At 44.4% G+C, this 22,389-nt stretch overlaps 1 protein-coding gene across 5 annotated transcripts; it reads left to right on the top strand.

Annotated features, from left to right (window-relative positions):
* The first annotated feature begins 209 nt into the window (after positions 1-209).
* Positions 210-21,093, top strand: NDP (norrin cystine knot growth factor NDP). 5 transcript variants are annotated; one of them, XM_075098396.1, is made up of 5 exons: positions 1,559-1,862; positions 3,924-3,985; positions 11,519-11,571; positions 12,261-12,618; positions 20,059-21,087. In XM_075098396.1, exons 4-5 carry the CDS (start codon positions 12,400-12,402, stop codon positions 20,284-20,286), a joined length of 447 nt encoding a protein of 148 aa, XP_074954497.1. In that variant the 5' UTR covers positions 1,559-1,862; positions 3,924-3,985; positions 11,519-11,571; positions 12,261-12,399; the 3' UTR covers positions 20,287-21,087. The 5 variants fall into 5 exon arrangements, with proteins under 5 accessions (XP_074954506.1, XP_074954488.1, XP_074954482.1 ...); XM_075098387.1 differs by lacking the exons at positions 1,559-1,862; positions 3,924-3,985 and adding an exon at positions 705-793; XM_075098381.1 differs by lacking the exon at positions 3,924-3,985 and having other exon boundaries at positions 1,335-1,862.
* The last annotated feature ends 1,296 nt before the right edge of the window (positions 21,094-22,389 follow it).

The raw sequence follows: 22,389 nt of genomic DNA, 5'->3' as shown, positions 1-22,389 counted from the left end.
AAATGTTCGTCTGCTTACCCAACTGGAGAGCCAGGGAATGTCAGATGATTTAGGTGACCAATTGTAGTAAAGCAGCACAGCTTGAATTAAGGATATCTGAGACCAACCACAGTTAAAAAATATCTAAGAAAAACGTGTCAGAGAAAAGGGGATCAATGAATAACCTGGAGGAAAGGCAGTTTCTCTATGGATATTTTCGAAGTACAAACAGATATAAAATTTTTTAAATGATTACTTTCAGACTCTTCACTTAGCTCTATTACCTTGCTTCTCGGTGGTTTGCTTTATTTTGCACACAGTGCATTTGTTTAGGAAGGAATTTGATTCAGGATTTATATTCCACTGGATTACATATGCCACAGCGTACGTATCTCCAGATCTGAAACAATAACAACAACAAAAAAGCGCCTACATTTCCTTCTATTTCCTGGCTTGCCAATAATAAGAAGTCCCTGCAGAGGGGAGCTTGGCTGGTGGTGTTTTGTGATTTCTCAGATAACAAGAGCTTCACATTTCTGTGGAATTCCCATTTGCCAGCGAGCTGCTGCTGCCGCTGCCCTGATTGATATATGACTGCAATGGCACTTTTCCATTTGACATTCCCTCTCTCTCCCTCTCCCTCTCCCTCTCCCCCTCTCTCTTAAACAACAGCCCTAACTTTTGTGTGTTGCAAATATAAAAGGCAAGCCATGTGACAGAGGGACAGAAGAACAAAAGCATTTGGAAGTAACAGGACCTCTTTTTAGCTCTCCGAAGGGTTTGAGGGGAGGAAGGAGCATTGCATTTTCCAAAGGTAAGCACACAAATTAGAGATTCCTCCAGTTTTTGGGTATTACATGGACTTAAACTGAGCTCTTAATCTCTTTATCAGACACACATGTTCTCCTTGTACCATTTTTTAAATTAAAATGTGTTGATGTGGAATTGACACAGCTTTAGTACCTGTTTCTCCTTATCCTTGTATCTTTAACCATACCTCCTGTCTGAAGGAGACATAGAGATGCCTGTACCCAGACAAATAGGTAGCCCAGTGTGCTTCCTTGGTTAAACACCTATTCTTGAGAGCATGCCGGGCTCACGTCTGCAGCTCTGCACTGGTCCTTGCTGTATGGCTTTGGAGTGAATGGACGTGCTGGACTCTGCCCTGAATTCATCAAGAGAGCGCCGGTATCGCCAGCACCCTCTTTGTCCCATTACAATAGGGCTCTATGAACACAGGCAAGCCTGCTAGTTTAGAGCTAGACTGTTTACTTTTATCACTACTTATGCATGCTGTTCTCTTGCCAGTCATTTGCTGGAGTGCTTAGAATAATTTGAAACAACAGGCAATATTTATTTCTAGCTTTGTGTGTCATGCTTTGCAGGAGCACTATTAATTTGCACATTATTTATCCAAAATTCTGGGAAACTTTACTATGGACTGGGCAGCACTGGTTATAGATTAGTACAGATTTAATATAAACTCTTGATTGGCTGAAACCTGTGAGGAAAGCTATGGTGTTTGCCTTTGCTGTAACGCTGAGGGGTATATTTAGTAGGTAGCCGACCCTGTCAGCGTGACACGTAATGCGGCGTGGCTGTGCAGTCGGTAGCTGACATGGGAGGATGCTGCAGGACCCCAGACCGCCTGCTGAAGGAGGGAGGGAGGCTCTCTTCATTTGCTGGAAGATCATTTTGCTGTGCATCAGCGTCAGAGGCAAGAGCATAACTGTTCTCTGTGTCTTTGGGACAAAAGAAGAGTTTCACTGTTATGAGCCCAGTGATAAAGTGTCAGTGTAGTGTAATTGCGAGGCGCGGGAACGGACACTGCCCCGAGAGAGCCTGGCTGAGGAAGAAAGCTCTGTCTCCCTGCTAGGAATGAGGTGAGTGAATTAATCCTATAAAAGTTCAGATTAATGGGTCCAGTAGCAAAAAAGAGAGTAACAAAGCTGAACCATGTGAAGAGCAATCTCAGTGCTATGTTAGCTAGCTGCTGTAGAGTCAGTAAAGCAGGCTCACACAGAGTGTGTGTTGGGGGGGGGTAATTTTCTTGTGGCAAATCTGAATTTGCAAGACGCTGTGTGTGGACTGACTCTTGTGGGACTGTCAGGCAGATTGCTTATCCTACCCCTCAAGTTCATTTAAATTTTTCCCATAACCTCCCCATAACATATCTTATTTGTTTCTGCCTGGGACAGATGGCATGACAAGTTACTTGTTAAGTTTTCCGCAACTCTTTAAAGATGAAAAAATGTTTCCTATATGCTAAATGCTATTAAGAGTTCCTAAAACTTTGTAACCGTCCCAGTGGCTGAGAGGTGAGAACTCTGCATATTGGAAAAGGACAGGCAAATGATTATTTAAAACCAACAATGGGGACAAATTCACTTCAAACCAGTTCCTCATTGCAAAGTTATTTTCTAATAGAAGCAACCCAGCTGCCTGGTGGAGTCAATAAGTGCAGATGTAATAATCACAATAATGGTCTTTCCTCGAAATAACATTTACATTTTAGGATCGCTATTTTTTTCTTCTTTTGAATTACTAATGATGCTCACTTTTGCTTGGGCTGTGGGACTTTACTCATGTCTGTGAGCAGTTATACACATGAATAATTCATTCAACTTAGAACTATTTGTTGAGTAATTACTTACCATCTTGAATCAGGCATTCCCAACGTGACTTACACATACATTGACATGCTCTTGCTGGAATAATGAAATCTCATTTGCAATACCTATTATTATAAGAAGATGCTTCTATATTTCCCAGTTAAAAGCAAATGTGGAAGGAATAGATGTTTCCAGCTTATGGAATAAAATGCAGTTTGACTTAGTGAAGGGATATAATTAGGGGCTGCTGCTGATTACTGTAGTTACAAGCTCAGATCTCTACCTGAAGGTCCCATGTAGGTTTCCTGGGTTTGCGCAGTGCCTGGTTTTAATCAGATGCACGTACACTGATGATTCCCCTTTGCTGAGCAGGATACTTGTTATGGACAGTCTTGTGTATGGTTTGCAGTAGCAATACCCCAGGTAGCTATTTACGCATGGCTGATCTCCACAAAACCATCTGCTCCACTGGAAAAATCTCTCATATGCATCAAAGCTTCTGAAAGCATCTGTATGTTCTTGCTTGCTTGAGTTCCCAGGATTGCAATCTCTTTTGCCCAGGTGGGAGGGAAGCAAGCCGCCTCCTTGGGGCCTGGTATCGGTGCCTGCGGTGACTCATTTGACAGGAGTCCTCCTGGAGTGGGCTTCATTCCCCGTCTCCCCCAGGGCTGACTGTGTCCCCTTCCTGGCTTGCCTGTTCTTCCTAGATGCACTAGGAAGCACTCAATGTTGTTCTTGAACCTTGAAGGGAGCTGACTATCTATGGTGCAAAGTTTGCATGAAGCCACTGAGACATTCTTTTTTGTAAGAAGTCTGGTGGGTTATTTGTTTAACTGAAAGAAGAAAAAAACGCTCCTTTTTTCCCCCAAATATTACCATTGCAATCATAAGTATTACATAGTTGTATTACAGATCTACAAATTCCTCTATCTCTAATGTCTTGCTGAGTATGAGGAGAGACTTGTCTCTATGACTTTTAGAAAAGTTTTGCTACATGAGACTGTGCCACAGTTCCATGTTATTTGAGTAATCCACCTCTTGAGCATGGCTGGAAGCGGCCTCATCAAAGACAGACATAGAGACCCCATGGCAGGCAGCTACAGGGTAACTTACAGTGGCAAAGGATTTTTCCCTAACCCCATCAACTGAAGTCTCAGAGTTCTGAGAGTTTATAACCCTTCCAAAAACTCTTTTAAAATAAAACACTTACAACTGCAACCCTCCCATACATAAAAAGCCCTTTTGCAGAGCCCAGCTAAACTTTTGCCCTCTGTGATATCTTGTTCCACCGGATCATTGTCGGTTGTGTAAACATGTGTTTCTTTTCATCAGTGTTAAATGTGCAGCCTCTCAGCTCCCCTGCCCTTCTCCATGTCCTGGTATCTCGGGATGGGGTGAGTAGCCATGCCCAGATCACCTTTTTTCCTGCTGTCTTGCTTCCTGCTCAACAGCTCTTCTGCTGAAACTCAGCTCAGCGGCAGGAGAAAGGTTCAGCTGGTGTCAGGTTAGCTCGGGTGCCTGAGTCTTCCTGGCCAAGTGCACCCCACTTTGCCCACACTTCTTTGCATGCATACGAAGAGGTGCTGCAGTCTCCGCTGACTATGATCAGCTGTTATTTCCTTTTTATATGTGTCAGTGTGGAACATATTAAAATTTCTCAGTAGTGGTATGTTAGGAATCCCTCTGATGCCCCACCTCTAACTTAGCAGAACAATAAAAGCAAGGTTGTAGTAAGCCTTTGAGCAGCTGGCCGTCTATATATTCCTTCTTTTTTCACGTAATCTAATTCAGACTATTATCCGGGTAGCAGTGGCACTACCACTTCCAGACACCGTCAGTCCTTGTCCTGTTTGCTGGAATTTCGTTGCATGGCACGGAGATCCTTTCTACCACAGACGACTGTAGCCTTTCTTCTGGTGTCAGGGTATTGGGCTGCTGGTGCCATGGAGACACCGGTCCTAGGAATTCCACCATACCACTGTTTTTCAGCTTCTCTTTGTTATTTTTCTATTTGCATCAATCATTGTTACGGCTTACACTTGTCACATTTACGTGCGTATTATTACCAAGCTGCAAACTGTGTTGGTCCGGCACTGCGGAGACAGCACAGGTTATGTTGCCCTTTAAGACATGTGAGTTGAGGATCTGAATTAATGCCTCAGCTCTGGTTTGGCAAAGGTTAAGCATACCATGGCAGTGACAATCGCATTACTCTCATAGCAGCACGGCTCAAAGAGAGTGGGACCTAGGGGAACACTGTTCCCCTTGTTAGAAGATATAAAATTGTTACCACGAGTCAAATATTTAGGTTCCTAATTATCAGAAGCCAAGGTATATGGATGGTGGTCTGAATTTTGAAGAAGAAAAGAAGAGAGGATTTTTCCCCTAGGGTCAGAAAAGAGGGAACATCCCTTTCAATCATGTGCTATCTCCAGCACGCATAGCACTCTCTGCTGGTCCTGATGGCAGGGATTTCTTTGCTTAGTATTAAAGAATGGGAAACCTATTCCTACTCCTGCATCAGTCAATAACTACAGTCCTTTGAGTTCTCTAGGAAATACATTAAAACAACCTCTAATCATCAGGCATGCAACACAATAAAAGACAGAACGAAAACTGCCCACCTACTGGTAACACACTCCAACAGGTAAAGGACATGTGCCCAAATGCCCTAGACCTCTCAGCAACTTGTCATTTGGCCAAGAGTAATTTTTCCTCATGTTGGGTCATAAGACTAAAGTAGAGGTAATTACTGAAGCAAATCCTATAGCTAATGCTTGGCTGGGAATATTTGCACTTTAGCCAGCAGCCACTCTTGCTGGTTTGCCTCCTGAGAGGGATGGGCAGCCTTAGACAGCTTGGCTCTGTGTCTGGCACTTCACTGAGGAGTGATTCCACCCAGCACCATCTGGATGAGCAAGTGGGAAGCTGTATTCCTCTCAGTTCCTGCCCCGGACTCAAGACCATGACTACTCTGATATTCATCGAGACACAAGAATAAAGGAAAAATCCAAGGCTGGCATCATCTCGCCATTAAATGGCTCTACTAGCTCATTAGAGAGAGATCCCATACATGCCCCTAATCAATCTATTTAAAGTTTCCTGGAAGCAGGAAAAGGAAAGAATAAAAATACAAGTGCTCTTTTGTCCACCAGTAGTTATTCTTTGCGAGTGTGTTAAAAACCTTTTCTCCATGTTGGCCGGTGCCTGTCTGCTGGCAGGGCGCCAGCTTGCCGTACCCACTAGAGTTTGTTATTTCAACCACCTAGCAGGAAGGCGCTGTTAGCTCCCCCTCTCCTAGCTACCTGAAGGACTGGAAATATTCTTGGAAACTTCAAAAGGAAAGGGAAGCTCAGCCAGCTCAAGTGCTGTTCAGATTAATTTTTCCACCTCATGCACCGGGTCCCCGCCGCATGAACACTTAGGGGGCCTTACACGAGCCACCCCACTGAAGGCTGGGGAACCAGTCCCATGTGTGCTCATCCCATGCGTGTTGATGCTCCCAGGGGTGCTTGCAGCAGTGCACTCTTCCATTATATTTGCTGCAATTACTATGTTTTTTCTTATGCTTCAAATACCATGGTCTTCCTATTTTTTCAGTCTGCTTACAGTCACAGGTATTAATCTCCTGAAACACTAAAAGACTTAGCAAAGCCTCACAGCACAAAACAATATGCAGGAGCTTCTCTCAACTACCATCAGCGTGTTTGACATTTCTGACTGCTCAGAGGTAGCGTTCGTTTTCTCTTCTCGGTTTCTATGGGACAGTGCTCTGCAGTTGCTGGCTGGCAGGCAGTAGGACTGTGCGGCCTCAGTAGGACCAGAAGATGTACTTCCCTCCTGTGGACACCCAGAGGAAGAGGCTTAGGTCCTCTCCTTTAAGCATATTTTCCCTTCTACTGCTGTTTTCCCTCCCCTCTCCTCTTGCCCACCAGCTGCCACCAGCTCTGGCCAGGAGTGTGTGTTATTCGTGTACCCTCCTCGAACATGCATGCTGCCCCACAACCTGCAGTGTAACGGGTGGATGGAGCTCCCGGACAACGGGTGAGAGCACTCCCCTTGGTGTCAAAGGCGACAAGCTTCAGCACAGCTGGATGTCAGTGGAGCAAACACTCATTTAGCACAACGAGGCCTCGGGGAATCATTTCACTTATTTAGACCTGTAAGGATCTCACTCAAAAATATTTAGTTTGGTATTTGCCCTGTCTCGGGAGGGGAAGAAACCTGTTCACACGCTGCATGGAGGCATTTCACAAACAACTGGAGTTCCCTGTGTTCACCTGTTGCTTCCCGGCTGCCACATTCCCGCTCGGTGACTTTGTCAGGTGTTTTGAAAGACGGCTGCAAAGCGTAGCAAGGATTTTGAAAGCATATGTAGGAGGCCAGCTACTTCACTGCTGGAACAGGAATGGCTCCAATAAAATACCTAGATGAGAAGATGACTGCATTTATTTACCAAGCTAAAACATACATTGGAGCTGATAAAGCCTCCAAGGAGTTGTTTCAACAGGAAGTGAGATCAGGGACAGCATCTTCTGTCATCAATCCTACTAGATAAACTGTTCTCTTAAATTGTTCAGTCACTTGTATGATTTTGTTCCAGAGCACACAGTGGTTCCTGGGCATGGTGTGGGTAGTTGGTGGGCTGGAAGCCCTATGAGTGCCATGGAGGCTGGAGGAAGTCTGGGAGCAGGCCATGCCATGCCACATGGCCACAGCACTGCGGGGGCCTTTAATGTCCCAGCAGAGATGTGGCTTTAGAGCAAGGCTTGAGCTGTGGACATGCAGAACAACTCATGGCTTTGGGAGAGGGTACACCTTCACAAGTGTAGCCCTGGTGTAAGGACAGACGAACCGCTGCTGTCAACTGGGAGCTGTGGTAGAGCGTGGGGCCCCAGGGCCCCCTCAGCTGATTGCCTAACTGGGGCCTTGGCAACTCACTGCAGGAGCGGAAACAATGGTTCCCCAAGTTCCCTGAAAGCACAGATCCATTACTTAGAAATCCTGGTGATGGGTTGCCATGGGCCGTGCTAACACTGTGGCCATGCAGCAGCAGCAGCAGGGACACCACAGTGCTACCCCATGCCTGGGACTGGGGGACTGGAGGTCACCTCCAGCACAGATTGTTCCTCCCCCACTTCTAGTCCCCAGTCCCTTTTGTGGGCCTGGCAGTGGGGAGTTAGCCCTGCAGAACAAAGTCTGTTGTAACCCAATGGTGTAGTTTGACCAACACAGTTGTTTCCACTCCAGTCCAGATCTTGGAGTGCAAAATCTCCAAATCCTTCTCTTTCTGGCCTAAACTTTTCCAGGTTAGATAAAGTTCTTGAGAAATCCATTTTGGTCTCATAAAGATCTTGGTGGTGTTCTTGTCAGAAGAGCAGTGGCAAACTACATATACACACATATATATACACGTGTATGGTTAGTGACACTTTTTTAGGGCTGGAGTTTGGAGAAACCGAGTAGTGGTGTAACTCTTCTGTTTACATAACAAATTCAGAAGGAGGGAACCACATGGTAGGATCCAAGTAATTGTGTTTACTAAATATGCACAGCATGCAAGGCCAGGCTTAGTTATATATACACACTGCGGCTCCAACAGGATTTTGGCAGCCTCCGAAACATAAAACGCATTGAGTGACTTGAATTGTACCCCCATCATCAAGGAGGAGTCTCAAACATGGAAAATGCACAGCAGACGAAGGCCAAGCTGAACATACGTGAATGCCTAATTCAGGGGCTCAGGAGTGGGGAACAGCTAAGCAGAAGTACACCATAAATGAGCTTTTCCATTGCTCCGTTCCTACCTTCCAGGGTAAAAGCTGTGCAGATCCAATAGACCTTTGGAGAATTGCTCAGCTCTTTATTTTTTCCAAGATACATAGCAAAAAGGGAATTTCTGATTAGGTTCTCACAAAGTGACTGGCTAAATAATTCCAGATGATGGAATTTTCTTCTGTCCTTAAAGCAAAACAAAATCTTAACCGTCACCACTCTCTAAATGATATTAAGGCTATGATAAGAAATCTTTATTTCAACACTCAAAAAGCAGTTAATAACAACATAAAGTTGGAAAAATAACCCTAACTCTGCCCCTATGTCCATGTGCAATTACACTCTTGGATCATATGTTCATATGGCCTTTCTTTGGGATGTCTTCTGCTTTTCCCTGCAGTTTTATGTAACAGCTGTACCAGCTTTTAGCATGCTATGTCTCTATGAATTCCTGAAAACTAGTTATATGGAAAGGGCACTATAAGCCTATTAACCAACAACATCTAATTGCCATATCAGTGAATTCTGAAAAAAATGGGTAGTAATCCACTGTTAGGCCAAATATTTAAATATTTTTGTGGCAAATTTTCAGCCTAGGAATATGAAGTCACCTTTACATCCTTTTCTTTGCAGGATGTTCTAAAGGGGAAGCATTTTAGCTTCCTTTTTGTTAGCTTGGCAGATGAGCTGTTTACCAGAGTTTTTCACATGAAAACAAACTGAGGAAAACCCAGCTTAAATAAAAGAAAAAAACCTCTACTCAAAATTGTTGATTTTGATAAAAAAGTGTATTTTCCAAATGAAACAAAATGTCATCATAAGTACTGCTATAATGATTAATGATTACAGGTGTACTTGCTTCTGGTTTTGGACAGAAGGATAGACTGGAACCTACATACGTCACTCCTGATATCATGCATTGTCTAGGATTTTATAATTTCAGACAGCATTTCAAAAGGAATACAACCTATTTTTTCTAAAAAAAAAAGAATGCTAATTTAAAGTGAAATGCCATTGCACAGTATCAGCTGGAAATGGAAAATGTCAGGTCAACATACTTCGTCACGGTGATGTAGCTGAGTGAAAATATTTAGGGTTTTTTTACATAATGAAAAACCTGCACACTAACTTGTATATGTTTAAATGTCCCTGTGAGACTTTTTTCCCATATGTCTTGATTATATATGGCATATGTACTTGAAAAATGTATGTGTACACTTTGCATAGGTATGTCAGGAGATACTGGCATGTGCCAATAGCCGCTGTTGCCTGCAGTCCTGCTTCCAATACCTACACGCTTGTTTTGCCACTATGTCTATCAACAGCTGTACACAGTTTTTTCACAAAAGACAGGTCACATTACCGTCCGTGGTCTCTCCTTTTACTAAGAAATATGTGATAACAGTACTTTTTTCTTCTTTCAAAGTTTTGTTACCAAAGCCCGCTACACTTCTTTGCCAGTGAAGTATCAGTGCAATTTTAAGAGATTGTGAAAGTGTTAATGCTTTTTATATTGTGCTGTGCTTATCCTGAAGAAGGTACAGACGTCTTCCTTTTCTCACATTTTTCCCTGTTTTTTTCCAGCTTTCTCAGAATGTTTTCATGAAGCAGACTCTATGTCATCCAATTATTTCCTGAGGAAAACTAGAGAGATAAGCCTTTGAAAACCGAGCCAGGACTCCAGATTTTTCTCACTGTATTAAATCATACTGATCAAAAACATAGAAAGATATAGAAGTGCAAAATTAACAGTGGGACAGAGAGAGTGGGAAATGGGGATCCCTGGAAGTAATATTACATGAGATGAGACCGTCCAATATCAAGTAAATTTATTTGGACAGAGAGGGAATTACTGGGTGTGTAATACTGATTAACTATGTTGGAGAGAGACCTTGCCAAGCAGCGTGTTTTGGTCAGTCTCTTTATAAAGAAGAATAGGAATGTAGGTAAAAGGTTAAATGTAAAAAAAAAGTGCATCATTCCTCTCGTTAGCTAATCCTTGGGCATCATCTGCATGACCCAGAGTAGTACAGTTCACTTCTGGGAAGAAGTCTGTCCCAGCTCCCATGACCGAGAGATTTCCCTCATATTGCTAAAATGTTTGGAGGGATATTTATTGACATGAACGAGACTGGGAATAAATGTATCTGAGATACGGAGTGTTTAGTGTTGTTTAAGCTCCTTATACCGCAAAGACATAGTATTTTTTTAATGCCATATCCACTGAAAAACATTTGCTTGAGGAAAATATACCAGGTTGTAGGCCAGAGTCCAGGAAAAAAATATATTGTCTATTAAATCCACAGTCACATAATTTTTCCTTTCCTACTTAGGCACATGAACAATAGTTTGAGACCCAAAAAAGGCTTTAAAAAATGTCCAATACACAGAGCATCCCTAATTACATTTCTTCCCAGCGTGAGATTTTGTATGTCATTTCAGCCCGACAAGTCCTGACTCCCAACTTGGATGAACTCTGGAAGTGTTTCTCACTGCTATGCACTCCTCTCCAAAAGTGTTTGAGCAAGCTATAGAGCAATACACAAATCATCAAGCACTCTGGTGGGGAAGCCTCGTAATTTCAGGCTGTTTGGGAGATGAGTATCAGTCAGTTTAGGTATTGCCAGCAAATGAGAAAACCGTTTTGAAAGAGGCTTGTATAAGGCAATAAAGGCACACATCAGGTCTTTAAATAGGCAAGAGGCTCTGGGGGAGCATTTCTGCATGACCACGGATCTGTTTTACCATAACTTTCTTCAGAAAATCCTCATGTTTTTAACTTTACATATGACTATCCTTTACTTCATCAGGCTGTATTTAGATGGATAATTCACAGCTCTTTCAAGCTATAGCTGTTTATAGTACAAGTGAATTTATATCAGCCATGTAGGACTACAGTCTTTGTGAGAAGGATCAAGGGGCTGCAACGAAGCAGATTGGGTTGATGCCTTCTTTTCCCTGCTGGCAGGGAGCTCTGGGCAGCGTTTCAGAGGCTGTCCTGTGCCTGTTTTCTGGGGGATTGCCTGTCCTCCAACGTGTGCCAGAAATCCAGGTCCCTGGGTGGATATCCACATGACTCCACCTGCATATATTTTTTCCCAATTGATAGCTGGGATGTACGTGGATATTATGGAATATGATGTATTTTTCAGATGCTGCTCATTAATTGACAGGAAAGAGACTGACACTGAGCAAGTGTAGCCTGGTGAGTAAGCAAGTCAAGCACGCCCATCTGTGTACGTGTGAGTTTGGTACTCAGGAGGGCAGGGCAGCCAGAGACCTAGCTAGTCCTCCACGCAGTGCAGGTCGGCACTCAGCAAGCTTCTTGGGGACCACTTTGCTCGTGCCAGGGCTTGCACCCTCAGCTTCCCTCCATCCTGGGGGTGCCCCTTGTCCCTGCAGCACAGCAGCTGCAGGAGACCAACACACAGCCCCTAGAGCCAGGGGTCAGCCTGCTTCCAGCTCTTCCATGCGCTACCTAGGCCAGAAATTCCCATCTGTAATGCCGGAGGCAGCCTAGCTTTGCTCCCCTTTGACACTTTTTATGGATACACAGTCCTTCCAATTTGCAGAAATCTCTGATGTGTTATTAATCACCAATTTTGAAGGGAACCCATTAGGGACATCAAAAAGTGAAAAAGATTGGCATTGTTCCACTTGTGATGTTAAAACTCAAAAAGTTCTCCCTCGTAAAATGATATAGCAATGCTTTAAGTAACAAGGCCTTGATGTGTCTTTCCTAATGCTGTATACTCTACCTTCTGTGGAAATGATGCTCACTCAGACCGTATATTTTGGCTAGCAAAAATTCTGTGTGCTTTAATATTATTTATGTCTGTTCTTCTCCAGAGGTCTTTTCGGTCAGGACTGTGATTTATATTGTTTTTATTCCAGCTACGCAGGAGATTTTTTGACGGATTACAATCCCAGCAAACTCCAACTCTAGAAGAAGAATGACAGCTGGGAGACCTAAACCAGACTTTTCACCATCCTGGAAAGGAACTGGCTGCTAGTATTTGGAGGTTTTTTTTTAATGCTCTACCTCCCTCTGCTGTTATCAGTGAGAAGTTCCTCGACAATGGGAAATCATGTACTTGCGGCTTCGATTTCCATGCTCTCGCTCCTGGCAATGATGGGAGAGTCGGACAGTAAAACAGACAGTTCTTTCATGATCGACTCTGACCCCACCCGCTGTATGAGGCATCACTACGTCGACTCCATCAGCCACCCCCTGTACAAGTGTAGCTCGAAGGTAAGGACTTCCCTCACCCCTTTGCAGCAAGGTGCTGTTAAAATGAGCCATTTGGGGTGATTTTTCTCTGCACAGATTCCTCGCTACCAAAATCCAGCTGCAGAGACATACAGATGTAGAGATCTCTGTGTGTACATCAGAACTGGGGATGGAGAGAAAGGCTCTTGAGTGTCTTTTCACTTTTTCAAAAGGAAAAACACACCATGGTGGTAAAGCTAACATGCAGTGAATGATAAGATTCAAAGGAGCATGGTGGGGTCTCAGCCATCAGCACCAAGGAGATGGGCTAGTTTGGAAGTTAAGATCATCTCAGTCACCCCCTCCTTCAAGTGAGTCTTCAATATGGAGAGTGTAAACTTATAACTTTCGAGGTCAGGTACTGAGATAAAAAATCAAGCTGTAAAATAATAATGAAAAAAGCATGTGAAAAACATTGCTAGATTTTTGCCCATTTAGTTTCAAGGCCTTTGTTTAAATGCAGAATATCAGTTGGATGTTTATTGTGTTACTTATTTTAATTACTTTTTACAATTTTAATTATTTAATGTTAATTACTGAAATACAAAATTGCCTTTCATTTGAGATTTCAAGCCTCAAATATTTTGTGCCAAAATGATTTAGCAGCCTGCGCATGTAGCCTACAGTCATTTATTTCATTGCATGGAGAAAAAGAATGGGGAGAAACAATGGGAAAATCCTTGCTGGTCCCTTTCGTCTTCCTAATTTGTTCCGGCTGAGTTAACCCAGTGTGCATTCAGATATACACTCTCTGCTTGGGCCATCCCTCTGTCCTGCAGAAAGTGGCTTTGTCTTATGCACCCACACCCCTGGATTTACAAAAGGGAGGAACAACCAGCACCGATACTTTTGCCAGCCCTTTGTTGGGTAAGAGAGCGATGGGAGGCAGATGGGAGAGCAGAGGCTTTTGCCCTACTGCTCTTGAGTTCAAACAGTAAAATTGTGCAGTACTTGTGATTCAGGAAAGATCTTTTGTTTTGCTCCTAGCCTAGGCTAGACCTTCTACCATCTAGGAAACGTCCAGCATTAACACACAGAACTGCAGATATCATCTGTCTGTGCAATATTGACTTTATTGCAGTTGACTCCAGTGCAAGGCAAAGGTGAAAAGTGCAGGTGGAGCAGGTGGTTTTTATGTCCTGGAAGGGGTGTGATAGCAGCCCTCCCCTCCCATGGCAATTCATATCACCTGCTACACCTGAGAAGCCATAGCTACCACAGTGGTTGGTCCAGTAGGGCAATGCTTCACTAAGCTGGCTCTCGCGCTCGGCTCCCTGTCCTGGAATAGCTGCAGTATGTAACATAGGCAAGATGGTACATGGTCCCCAGAGACCCTTTGGTCTCCAGGTTTGGATAGGAGCCCCCTTTGCTCCTCTACACGCAGAAGAGCAAATGAGTAACAAGTGGTGACTTCATCAGGGCGGTGAGAAATGCAGAGTATAACTGACCTGGGCACACTGCCTCACACAGAAGAGAATGAACACAACAGGTCCCAGCCCAGCCCTTGAAGCAATTCAGTCCTGGAGGATGAAGGATGGGGCTTCTCTGACCCAAGGACAAGGGGTTCTTATGTCATGGTCTCTCCTCTCCTGTGGGCCGTCACCGACCCACCTCTGTTCCTTAGCTGCAGCAGGTTCCCACAGCATGGCTTTGCCTCCGCTTGGCCCCACCAGTGCCAGCTCTCCAGCGGCCACCACCACAGCCAGCCCCTGCTGTCGCTGGGCCAGCCAGGCACTTGCTGTGAGGCTGAAACCCCTGCACTCCCAGACCCACAGCTCCACGCACTCCTGCCTGCCCTGCGGTCAGCCTGTGCCTCACCTCCGGCCGTGCTTTTCTTCCCTGCTCAGGGCATTGCTTCCTACACAGCCGAAGGAAGGAATCACAGAATCCCAGGCTGGAAGGGACCTCAGGGATCATCTAGTCCAACCTTTCTAGGAAGAGCGCAGTCTAGACAAGATGGCCCAACTCTAGACAGAGAAGAAAGAAAGGAAGGGAGGAAGGAAGGGAGGAAGGAAGGGAGGAAGGAAGGAAGGAAGGAAGGAAGGAAGGAAGGAAGGAAGGAAGGAAGGAAGGAAGGAAGGAAGGAAGGAAGGAAGGAAGGAAGGAAGGAAGGAAGGAAGGAAGGAAGGAAGGAAGGGAGGAAGGAAGGGAGGGAGGGAGGAAGGAAGGGAGGGAGGGAGGAAGGAAGGGAGGGAGGGAGGAAGGAAGGGAGGGAGGGAGGGAGGAAGGAAGGAAGGGAGGAAGGGAGGAAGGGAGGAAGGAAGGAAGGAAGGAAGGAAGGAAGGAAGGAAGGAAGGAAGGAAGGAAGGAAGGAAGGAAGGAAGGAAGGAAGGAAGGAAGGAAGGGAGGAAGGGAGGGAGGAAGGGAGGAAGGGAGGAAGGGAGGGAGGAAGGGAGGGAGGGAGGGAGGAAGGGAGGAAGGAAGGAAGGAAATCCAAGAACAACTCCACTTCTTAACATACCTAGTGACAGAGAAAAGCAATCAGACCTTTAGGAGTGGGACTGATGGAAATGAGAACAGGGAAGGCATTCTAATAGAAACAATATTATTTCAAAACCAAGCTTTGAGAAAAAAAGCTGTTGACATAAACATTTATAACTCTGACTGCAAAAATGTCAGTGACTTTTTTCAAATCAAGCCTTTAATGGAAATCATGTTTGAAAATATTACCACATCTCTTGGCTTTGCAAATTCCACAACCATTTCAAGAACAGTTTTTTAAAAATACTGCAAGTTGTATGGACTTTCTCATGAAGTGGAGAATGAAAGCAGTTTCCATACAAAGTGAAATAATTGTGACATTTCCTAGAAAACTTCTGTTTGTTAAATCAATCTTTTTTTTTTTTTTAAGGTCTCAGGGATCTGAATCATTCTGCTAGACAAATGGCTTCTGTTCTGGATCTAGCATGTAAACACAGACCAATATTAGACGTGCTAATGAAAATTAGATGCAATGTCTGTTCCTATATATATTTTGATAAAACATAAACAAATAAAAAAAAGGAAGGTTCTGTGGGAGTAGCTGTGGGAATTGTGGTACCTCTTGTTTCCACTGAGTTTCCGTTGTGAAGCTTGGGCTGACAAGTGATGTCAAGCAGAGACTTTGCCCTTTTATGGCATGATATATTTGTTCCTTCGAGCCATCCTTTTTCACTCTGTATGTTTTCCCTTTTAGTGCAGCATAAAATTACAGAAGTTAAAAATGGCTTCAGAAATTGCAAGACAAATTACATTTGCTGTCCATCTTGGTTAAAAAAGGATTATGTCCACCGTGCTTCTCTGTGGAGGCTGCCAATTGCACCCACATGGGAAGTAGTTTTGTTACATTTGGAAACATCCACCCAATAAAATTCAATCATTAAAATCCCTCTTGCTTGTGACCTCAGGCAGATGTTGAAAACAGGTTTCCAAAGCCTTCGGAAACATAGTCCATTATAGTAACAGAATATATGAGAGAGACACAAAGGAGGGGTGGAAGAAGGTAATTTGTTCCTGAAAAACAGTGTTTTCCTATGACTTCAAGGAAATGTTTGTGGCAGCTCGTGAGGTACTGCTTTTCCTGACTGTATTGGAATCTGCATGACCTCTGTCACAGAGACCCACTGGTCTTTCATGTGTGCTGGATCACCTCGCCACAGCAACCAGAGCCTCCTAAATTACAGTATTGGCTGTCACACCAGTGCTTCCTCCAGATGTGCCAGAAGAGTGCCACCACTGACAGCCTTGCACTAAAGAATCCAGCCCAGAGAGACATGGACCAGATGAAGAAAGATTTAGCAAACGTTTGAAGACACTTGCTCATGAGGTAGCTCAGGAGATTTTCAGTAAGGCCTGCTCGCAGCCAGGCCAGGAATACCGTGTGAAAGTCTCTTCTCATGCATCTCAGCCCATCTGCTTTTGGGCCTCAGCTTGTTGCTGAAGAGGACTACAAACACTGTTATTATCAAACCAGTTTGCAACTTCTGAATTTCCAGAGTACAGCTGAAATGATCAGAGTCAAATGTCTCAGATTCAGGTTGCTCTCTTCTGTGGCTAGCCATATACCCATGACACTGCTGACTTTAAGTCAGAAAACTTATTTTTCCCTAGCTGCTCATACAGGTGAGATCCCCCACAGTTCCCACGTTGTAGCGCACTGTGCTTCCGGATCCAGCATCGCAAGGTGACACGCATAGGCTCACATGTGTGGGGGACGAGGTGAGCCAAGAGGCACGCATATCAGGTTATAAAACACCCACATGTTTTTACTATATATACACCCACTGTATTACTGTGCTATGCCATCATAGCAGTACTAATTATTTAGGTGATAATCTCTATTGTGCTATAGTATACGATGCAATAAGCAGCTGGTGTGATTGATTAAATGGCAAAGCAAAGCTTTTAAAGTACATGCTATTTCCAGCTTATTTGCACACTTGCCAAAATCCACTGGTGCTGTTCTGGATTTAGGAGGAGAAGGAGGAGGTTAAATTTTGCTGAGGACTTCAAGTTAGCCCAGAAGCTATCAAAATGGGAAATCTGAATTTTTTTTTATCCTGCAACTTTGACTTGATGCCCATGTTGCTGTGCCATTTGTGAAAATGCACACTGTCATTCAAAAACAGGGCATAAAACCAACACTGTGTAATTTTACATGATATGAATACTGACTGTAGCCTTTTGAAAAACCATGTAGCCAGCAAAATTTGAGATTAAAATTAGAGTCTCCACAGAATAAAACATGTTTTTAAAGACAAGGCTTGCTAAGCAATTATAAGTGCAGTTGCACATTGAAGAAATATTGACTGTTTTTGCTTTAGAAAGCTTGCTGTCCGTAAGAAATTTATTCGGACACAGATATTGGCACATCAGATAATTCTGCCCTATAATTACACTGTTGCACCGTTACCCTGTTCCTCAGGGTTTGGTTTGTTTTTTTCCCGGCATTTCTGAAAGTACCTGCAGATACAGGAGCAGATGCATGCCGTAAATAGTCCTTAGGGTAACAGTACCAGAAGCGACTAACTCTTCTAGCTCCAGAAGCATCAACCATTAGAAGTCACCTCCACCATACAGCAATGTGTGCTGTCACATTTGGGCTGAAATCACAGAATCACAGGAATGTTGGTTGGAAGGGACTCTGGATGACCTCGGAACCTCCCAAAAAGCAACCTGTGGCCATTGCACGTCCCTCATTGCCACTCCGGAGGAGTGTTTGGCTCCATTGTCTTTGCAGCTCCACTTTGAGCAGTTGCCAGCTGCCATTGGATTGCTCCTCAGCCTCCTCTTCAGACGGATGCATGGAAATAACCTGTGACAAGGCGTGCTCACAGCCCGGTGCACTGGTCAAAGTGGGGGACCTAACAAGAGCTGTCAAGACGCTGGGAAGGAAACAAACTTTTTAAAATGTCCCAATCTGCTGTCTTTCCTTTGCGATACAGGCAGGATTAGATACCTGTGTAGCGCTTCACCAGCTGCCTGCCTGTCACTATGGGAAGTGAGTTTTATTTACCAGGGGACAAAAGCGGATCTTTATCTGTCATTAATGGGTTGGTAGCACTGTAATAGTTGTCTCTTTCCCTGTTCTCATATGCACTAAAGACACTGGTATTAAGGACACAGCTGATACACTGAAATTTTTCCAGTACACTGACATTTTCTTCCCACCATATTGCTACTAACAGCTAAAGTGAATTCACTTATGAATAGGCAGCATCGCAGGGAGGGCACTATAAACTTGTGCCACAAATCATGAAGGATGGTAAATTTATTGGAGAGCCACAAGAACGCATCTCTTAATTAAACCAAGGACCAAGATGGTACCAACACCTGATCATCAGCTCATGAAGACATCTTCCTTGTGATCTGCCTGTGTTGACTGAAGTGTGCTTGTTAATATATTAATACATTTCCAAGCAAACCATTTAGTCTGCAAGTACTCTTGGAAGAGCCATTTTTAAGCACTGTACAAAGTACACTATGGATGGTCAGTGCCTGTCCCATGGACACTGACATTGCTGGTATTTCCTACTTTATACCAGGAATATTCTGTCTTTCCCTCTCATCTTTCCTTATGACTGACTAAAGAGAAAATTAAACATTTGACATACCTGCTTGCAAGACTTGGAATTTTGCAGCCAGTTGATCATGTGTAGTGAAAGAAGCTCAGAAGTGTTTAATGTTGTAAAATATTTGCTGTCACATTTGTAGTTATCCTTTTAGATTGTCTGGAAAAAAACATGACATATGGGCAGCATGGTTAAAATGTAATCTTCTTCCTTGGTTATAGGGTAGACTTTTGACTGTTTTACTGCCTACTTTCTTACCTCTGTCACATTTTGACCTTGTTGGGATGATACAGGAAGTTGATTTTGAAGTTTGTGTTGGTTAATGAGAAATAGGTGATCTGGACTTAAATAATATTTCATTCCCCATGAAGGTGTAAGAGTTTGTTTAAACTTGTCCAACACTTATCCAGTGGTGGTAACAGCTATTTCTAACCTCATGCTTTCCTGAGCTTTAGAAGATCCTTTCCATGGTTTTTATAGAGCTTAGGAGACTCTATCCATTCCTCTGCTCAACAAGGGGTTGTTGGGAAAGGGAGTAGGTGACACCCCGTGGTCTTTCCTTCCTTAGTGCCTCCCGTTGTGCAAGTTACCTTGCCCTTGTCACAGCTCAGTTGGTGAACTCAAGAGGAGAAGAACCATGGAGCCTGCATTACTTGTGGAAAATCTCACTAGTGAACCCTCATGTTTGGCGAGGAGTTAATCCTCGCTTTTTTCACTGCATTTTCACTGCCTTACGCTGTACAGTTCTTTTTATACAGATACAACTGATGCAATTATATATATACACACATATAATTGCAAATACGTATTCAAGGTGATCTTTGTAAAGCTAGAAACTTACTTCTTTAGAAGCAATAAACGGAGCATCTTCTTTACGTTTCTACTTTATATGTTTATATATCTAAGCATTTAAGACATTCAGTTCTGCTGATCGCTAGTATACACTCAAAACATTGGAAAGTATCCAACTGAAGTATCAGTCTGGCTGATGAGTTAAGGGCTTGGCTGCCACAAATCTGGGGTCAGCAAGTCACAGTTGCAGTCACTGTGCCTGGAAAGCAGGGCTGGCTGTGATCATTTGGAGCCCTGAGGTCAGCTTTCAGAAAACCAGGCCCTGTAGTCCTTATTGGTGTCGGGGACTGGGACTCCAGGAGGAGGCTCTCTTTTCCTCTGCCCATGTTACCTCCTCCGCTCTCTCAGACACAGCTCAGGGCAATACACTGTGTGGGGCTGGGTGCCCTGGCTGAGGTGGGGAGATGTAGTAAATGAAGAAAGACCAGCCAGACTGGAAGGACATACCTGCCTGCCAGTGTTAGCTGTGTGCTGGGAGCCATGGGGACGTGTTTCCTAACCCATCTCTCTTCCTTCGCAGATGGTGCTGCTGGCTCGCTGCGAAGGGCGCTGCAGCCAGACGTCACGCTCGGAGCCGATGGTGTCTTTCAGCACCGTCCTGAAGCAGCCTTTCCGCTCCACCTGCCACTGCTGCCGTCCCCAGACCTCCAAGCTGAAAGCCATGCGGTTGCGATGCTCGGGGGGCATGCGGCTCACTGCCACCTACCGCTACATCCTCTCCTGCCACTGTGAGGAATGCAACTCCTAGGGACATACCTGCCACAACAGAGGTGGGACTGGGATGTTGCTGTGGGGGAAGGCTCCCAAGAAATTACCTGAGGTGAGGCCGATGCTCCTGGCGTACGATTGCAGCGAGGACAGGACTAACCAGGCTGGATTGGATCTGAGAGCTAAGGCGTAAAATATCCTGGGGCCCTGGATGGTGCTGGTACCGAAGTGTGGGCTGTGACAAAGGCGAAAGCATGGAGACTTGTTTTTAAGAAGCCTTTCTTTTTTTCTGAAAGGATTTTTTTTTTTTGTGAGTTTCTTCTTTTTCAGGCTCAGCTCTGACTACAGAGAGGCGCTTTTACTTTAGGCCAAGGGCAGCAGGGGAAAAGAGAGGAAGGTCAGCTGGATGACAGCACTGCTCTCTGGAAGTTGGCGTTTGGACAGACGATGGGCATTAGTTCCCATGTACAACCTCTTAACCTATCAATTTATTCTCAGTCTCCTAGTTATATTGGCCTTCAAAACAAACTGTGTTGTTGGAAAGGGTTATCTGTCACTGATCTAGCAGCCAAGCGCTGGATAACTTTAACTGTGGTTTAGCAGATATTACAAATAAATAATTGAAAAGTGATATGAAATGTCATGCTGGGATTACCCAGTCCTAGCCAGCTGAAATTATTATTTGCAGCATGCAGCATCAGAGTTCAGTGGCTGAGCAACTCCTGAGAAGTGAAAGGTCACGAGACTCATTATTTGCCTCTAAAAGCCTGGAAATGTGACGCATCACATCTGTCACAAAAGTGACACTAAAAACTAATCAAAGATTAAAATGACACATACTAAATGGAGTATTTTCTTAATTTGCGTAGACCTGTTGATATACAGAGCCAGAGCCACCAAAATAATGACCAAACTTAAGACTTGTTTTCGTCTGTAGCTCTTAGGACATGGAGCATCATTTTGCCTTTTAAAGGGAGGCAATCCCAAACACAAGTGAATCACACTGACATGTCCATAGGAAGCTCAAGGCAGAGTTTGAGTCCCAATATTATCCACTGGAGCACAAAGGCTGTGTTTTGATTTACCTACTGATCTGTTACCTGGGACCCTGGTTGACTCATCATCCAGCTTGACAGCTGCTCGGGGAATGGCACAGCTCTTGGTTGATCCATAAGCCCATGTGTCCTTTGTGCACACAGAGGGATGTAGAAGGCTGTGGCCGGGTTAGCAGAAGTCCAAACCTCAACAATAGGTGAAGCTGTGGGACAGCCAGGGCATCAGAACTGCAGGGTCCTGCAGAGCAGGGGTAGCCAGTGCTTCTCAGTAAGAAGCAAGTAAGGCCAGGAGATGCTTACCCCTGTAGGACCATTGCAGAAAGAAATGCCTTGAGGAGCTGAATGAATTGCAGCGATTGATGGATGAAAGGACCTCAAAATAACAAAGGATCCCAAGCTTTGGAATGGTATTTGCAGAGAAACTCTGTCCCTCCTCCCTTAACATGAGGTTTTAGGAAGGTGTAGACACAGGTACTTGTGACTGCAAGGCAACGATATAATGTATAACTTATCTCCTTAAATGGCAGTATATCCAGTCAGTCAGCAATGTGTCTGTGATGTTCACATAAACCTGGCTAAGCTATTTCTTTGACAGAAGTCATCAAGAGGATTCAGAGTCAGAGTCAGTGCACTTTCTACCCCGCAGTAGCACCCACATGCGTAGTCCCACAGTTATTCTTTGGGACGGGCTGGAGCGACTCCCCTACACAGCCATGTCTGGCAGGGCCCCATGGTAAGGAGGGGAAGCCCTATCCAAGCCCAGTGTTTGGTCCATCTATTCAGTGTCATCCAGTCTTCCTGCAGCAAATGCCATACACAGCGGCTCGAGGATGCACACTGACACTGCAGGGGATCCCGAAGGTCTGCCAGGGAGGGCAGTTGTCCTGTGGTCTACACAGGAGTTACTGTGGCTGCTCAGGCAAAACCAAATTCCTTTGCCACTGCCTTCTCATGGCATATATATATATAGGATGCACAATGGAATTGCTCACCACCTGCCAACAGATGCCCAGCCAGTACCTGAGCAGCGATTGCTGCCCTGTTGGCTAACCCCCCCCAGTTTATATACTGAGCATGATGTCACATGG

This window comes from Phalacrocorax aristotelis, chromosome 1, assembly GCF_949628215.1.
Source record: "Phalacrocorax aristotelis chromosome 1, bGulAri2.1, whole genome shotgun sequence".
Classification (NCBI taxonomy): Eukaryota; Metazoa; Chordata; class Aves; order Suliformes; family Phalacrocoracidae; genus Phalacrocorax; species Phalacrocorax aristotelis.
The sequence above is the reverse complement of the archived record's forward strand: the minus strand, read 5'-3'. Positions and strand labels throughout refer to the sequence as shown.

Excerpts from the sequence above, each read along its gene's own strand:
- NDP (XM_075098405.1), top strand. The coding sequence starts at position 12,400 with ATGCTCTACCTCCCTCTGCTGTTATCAGTGAGAAGTTCCTCGACAATG. Across the intron at positions 12,619-20,058 it reads TGTACAAGTGTAGCTCGAAG|ATGGTGCTGCTGGCTCGCTG; the intron begins GTAAGGACTTCC and ends CTTCCTTCGCAG.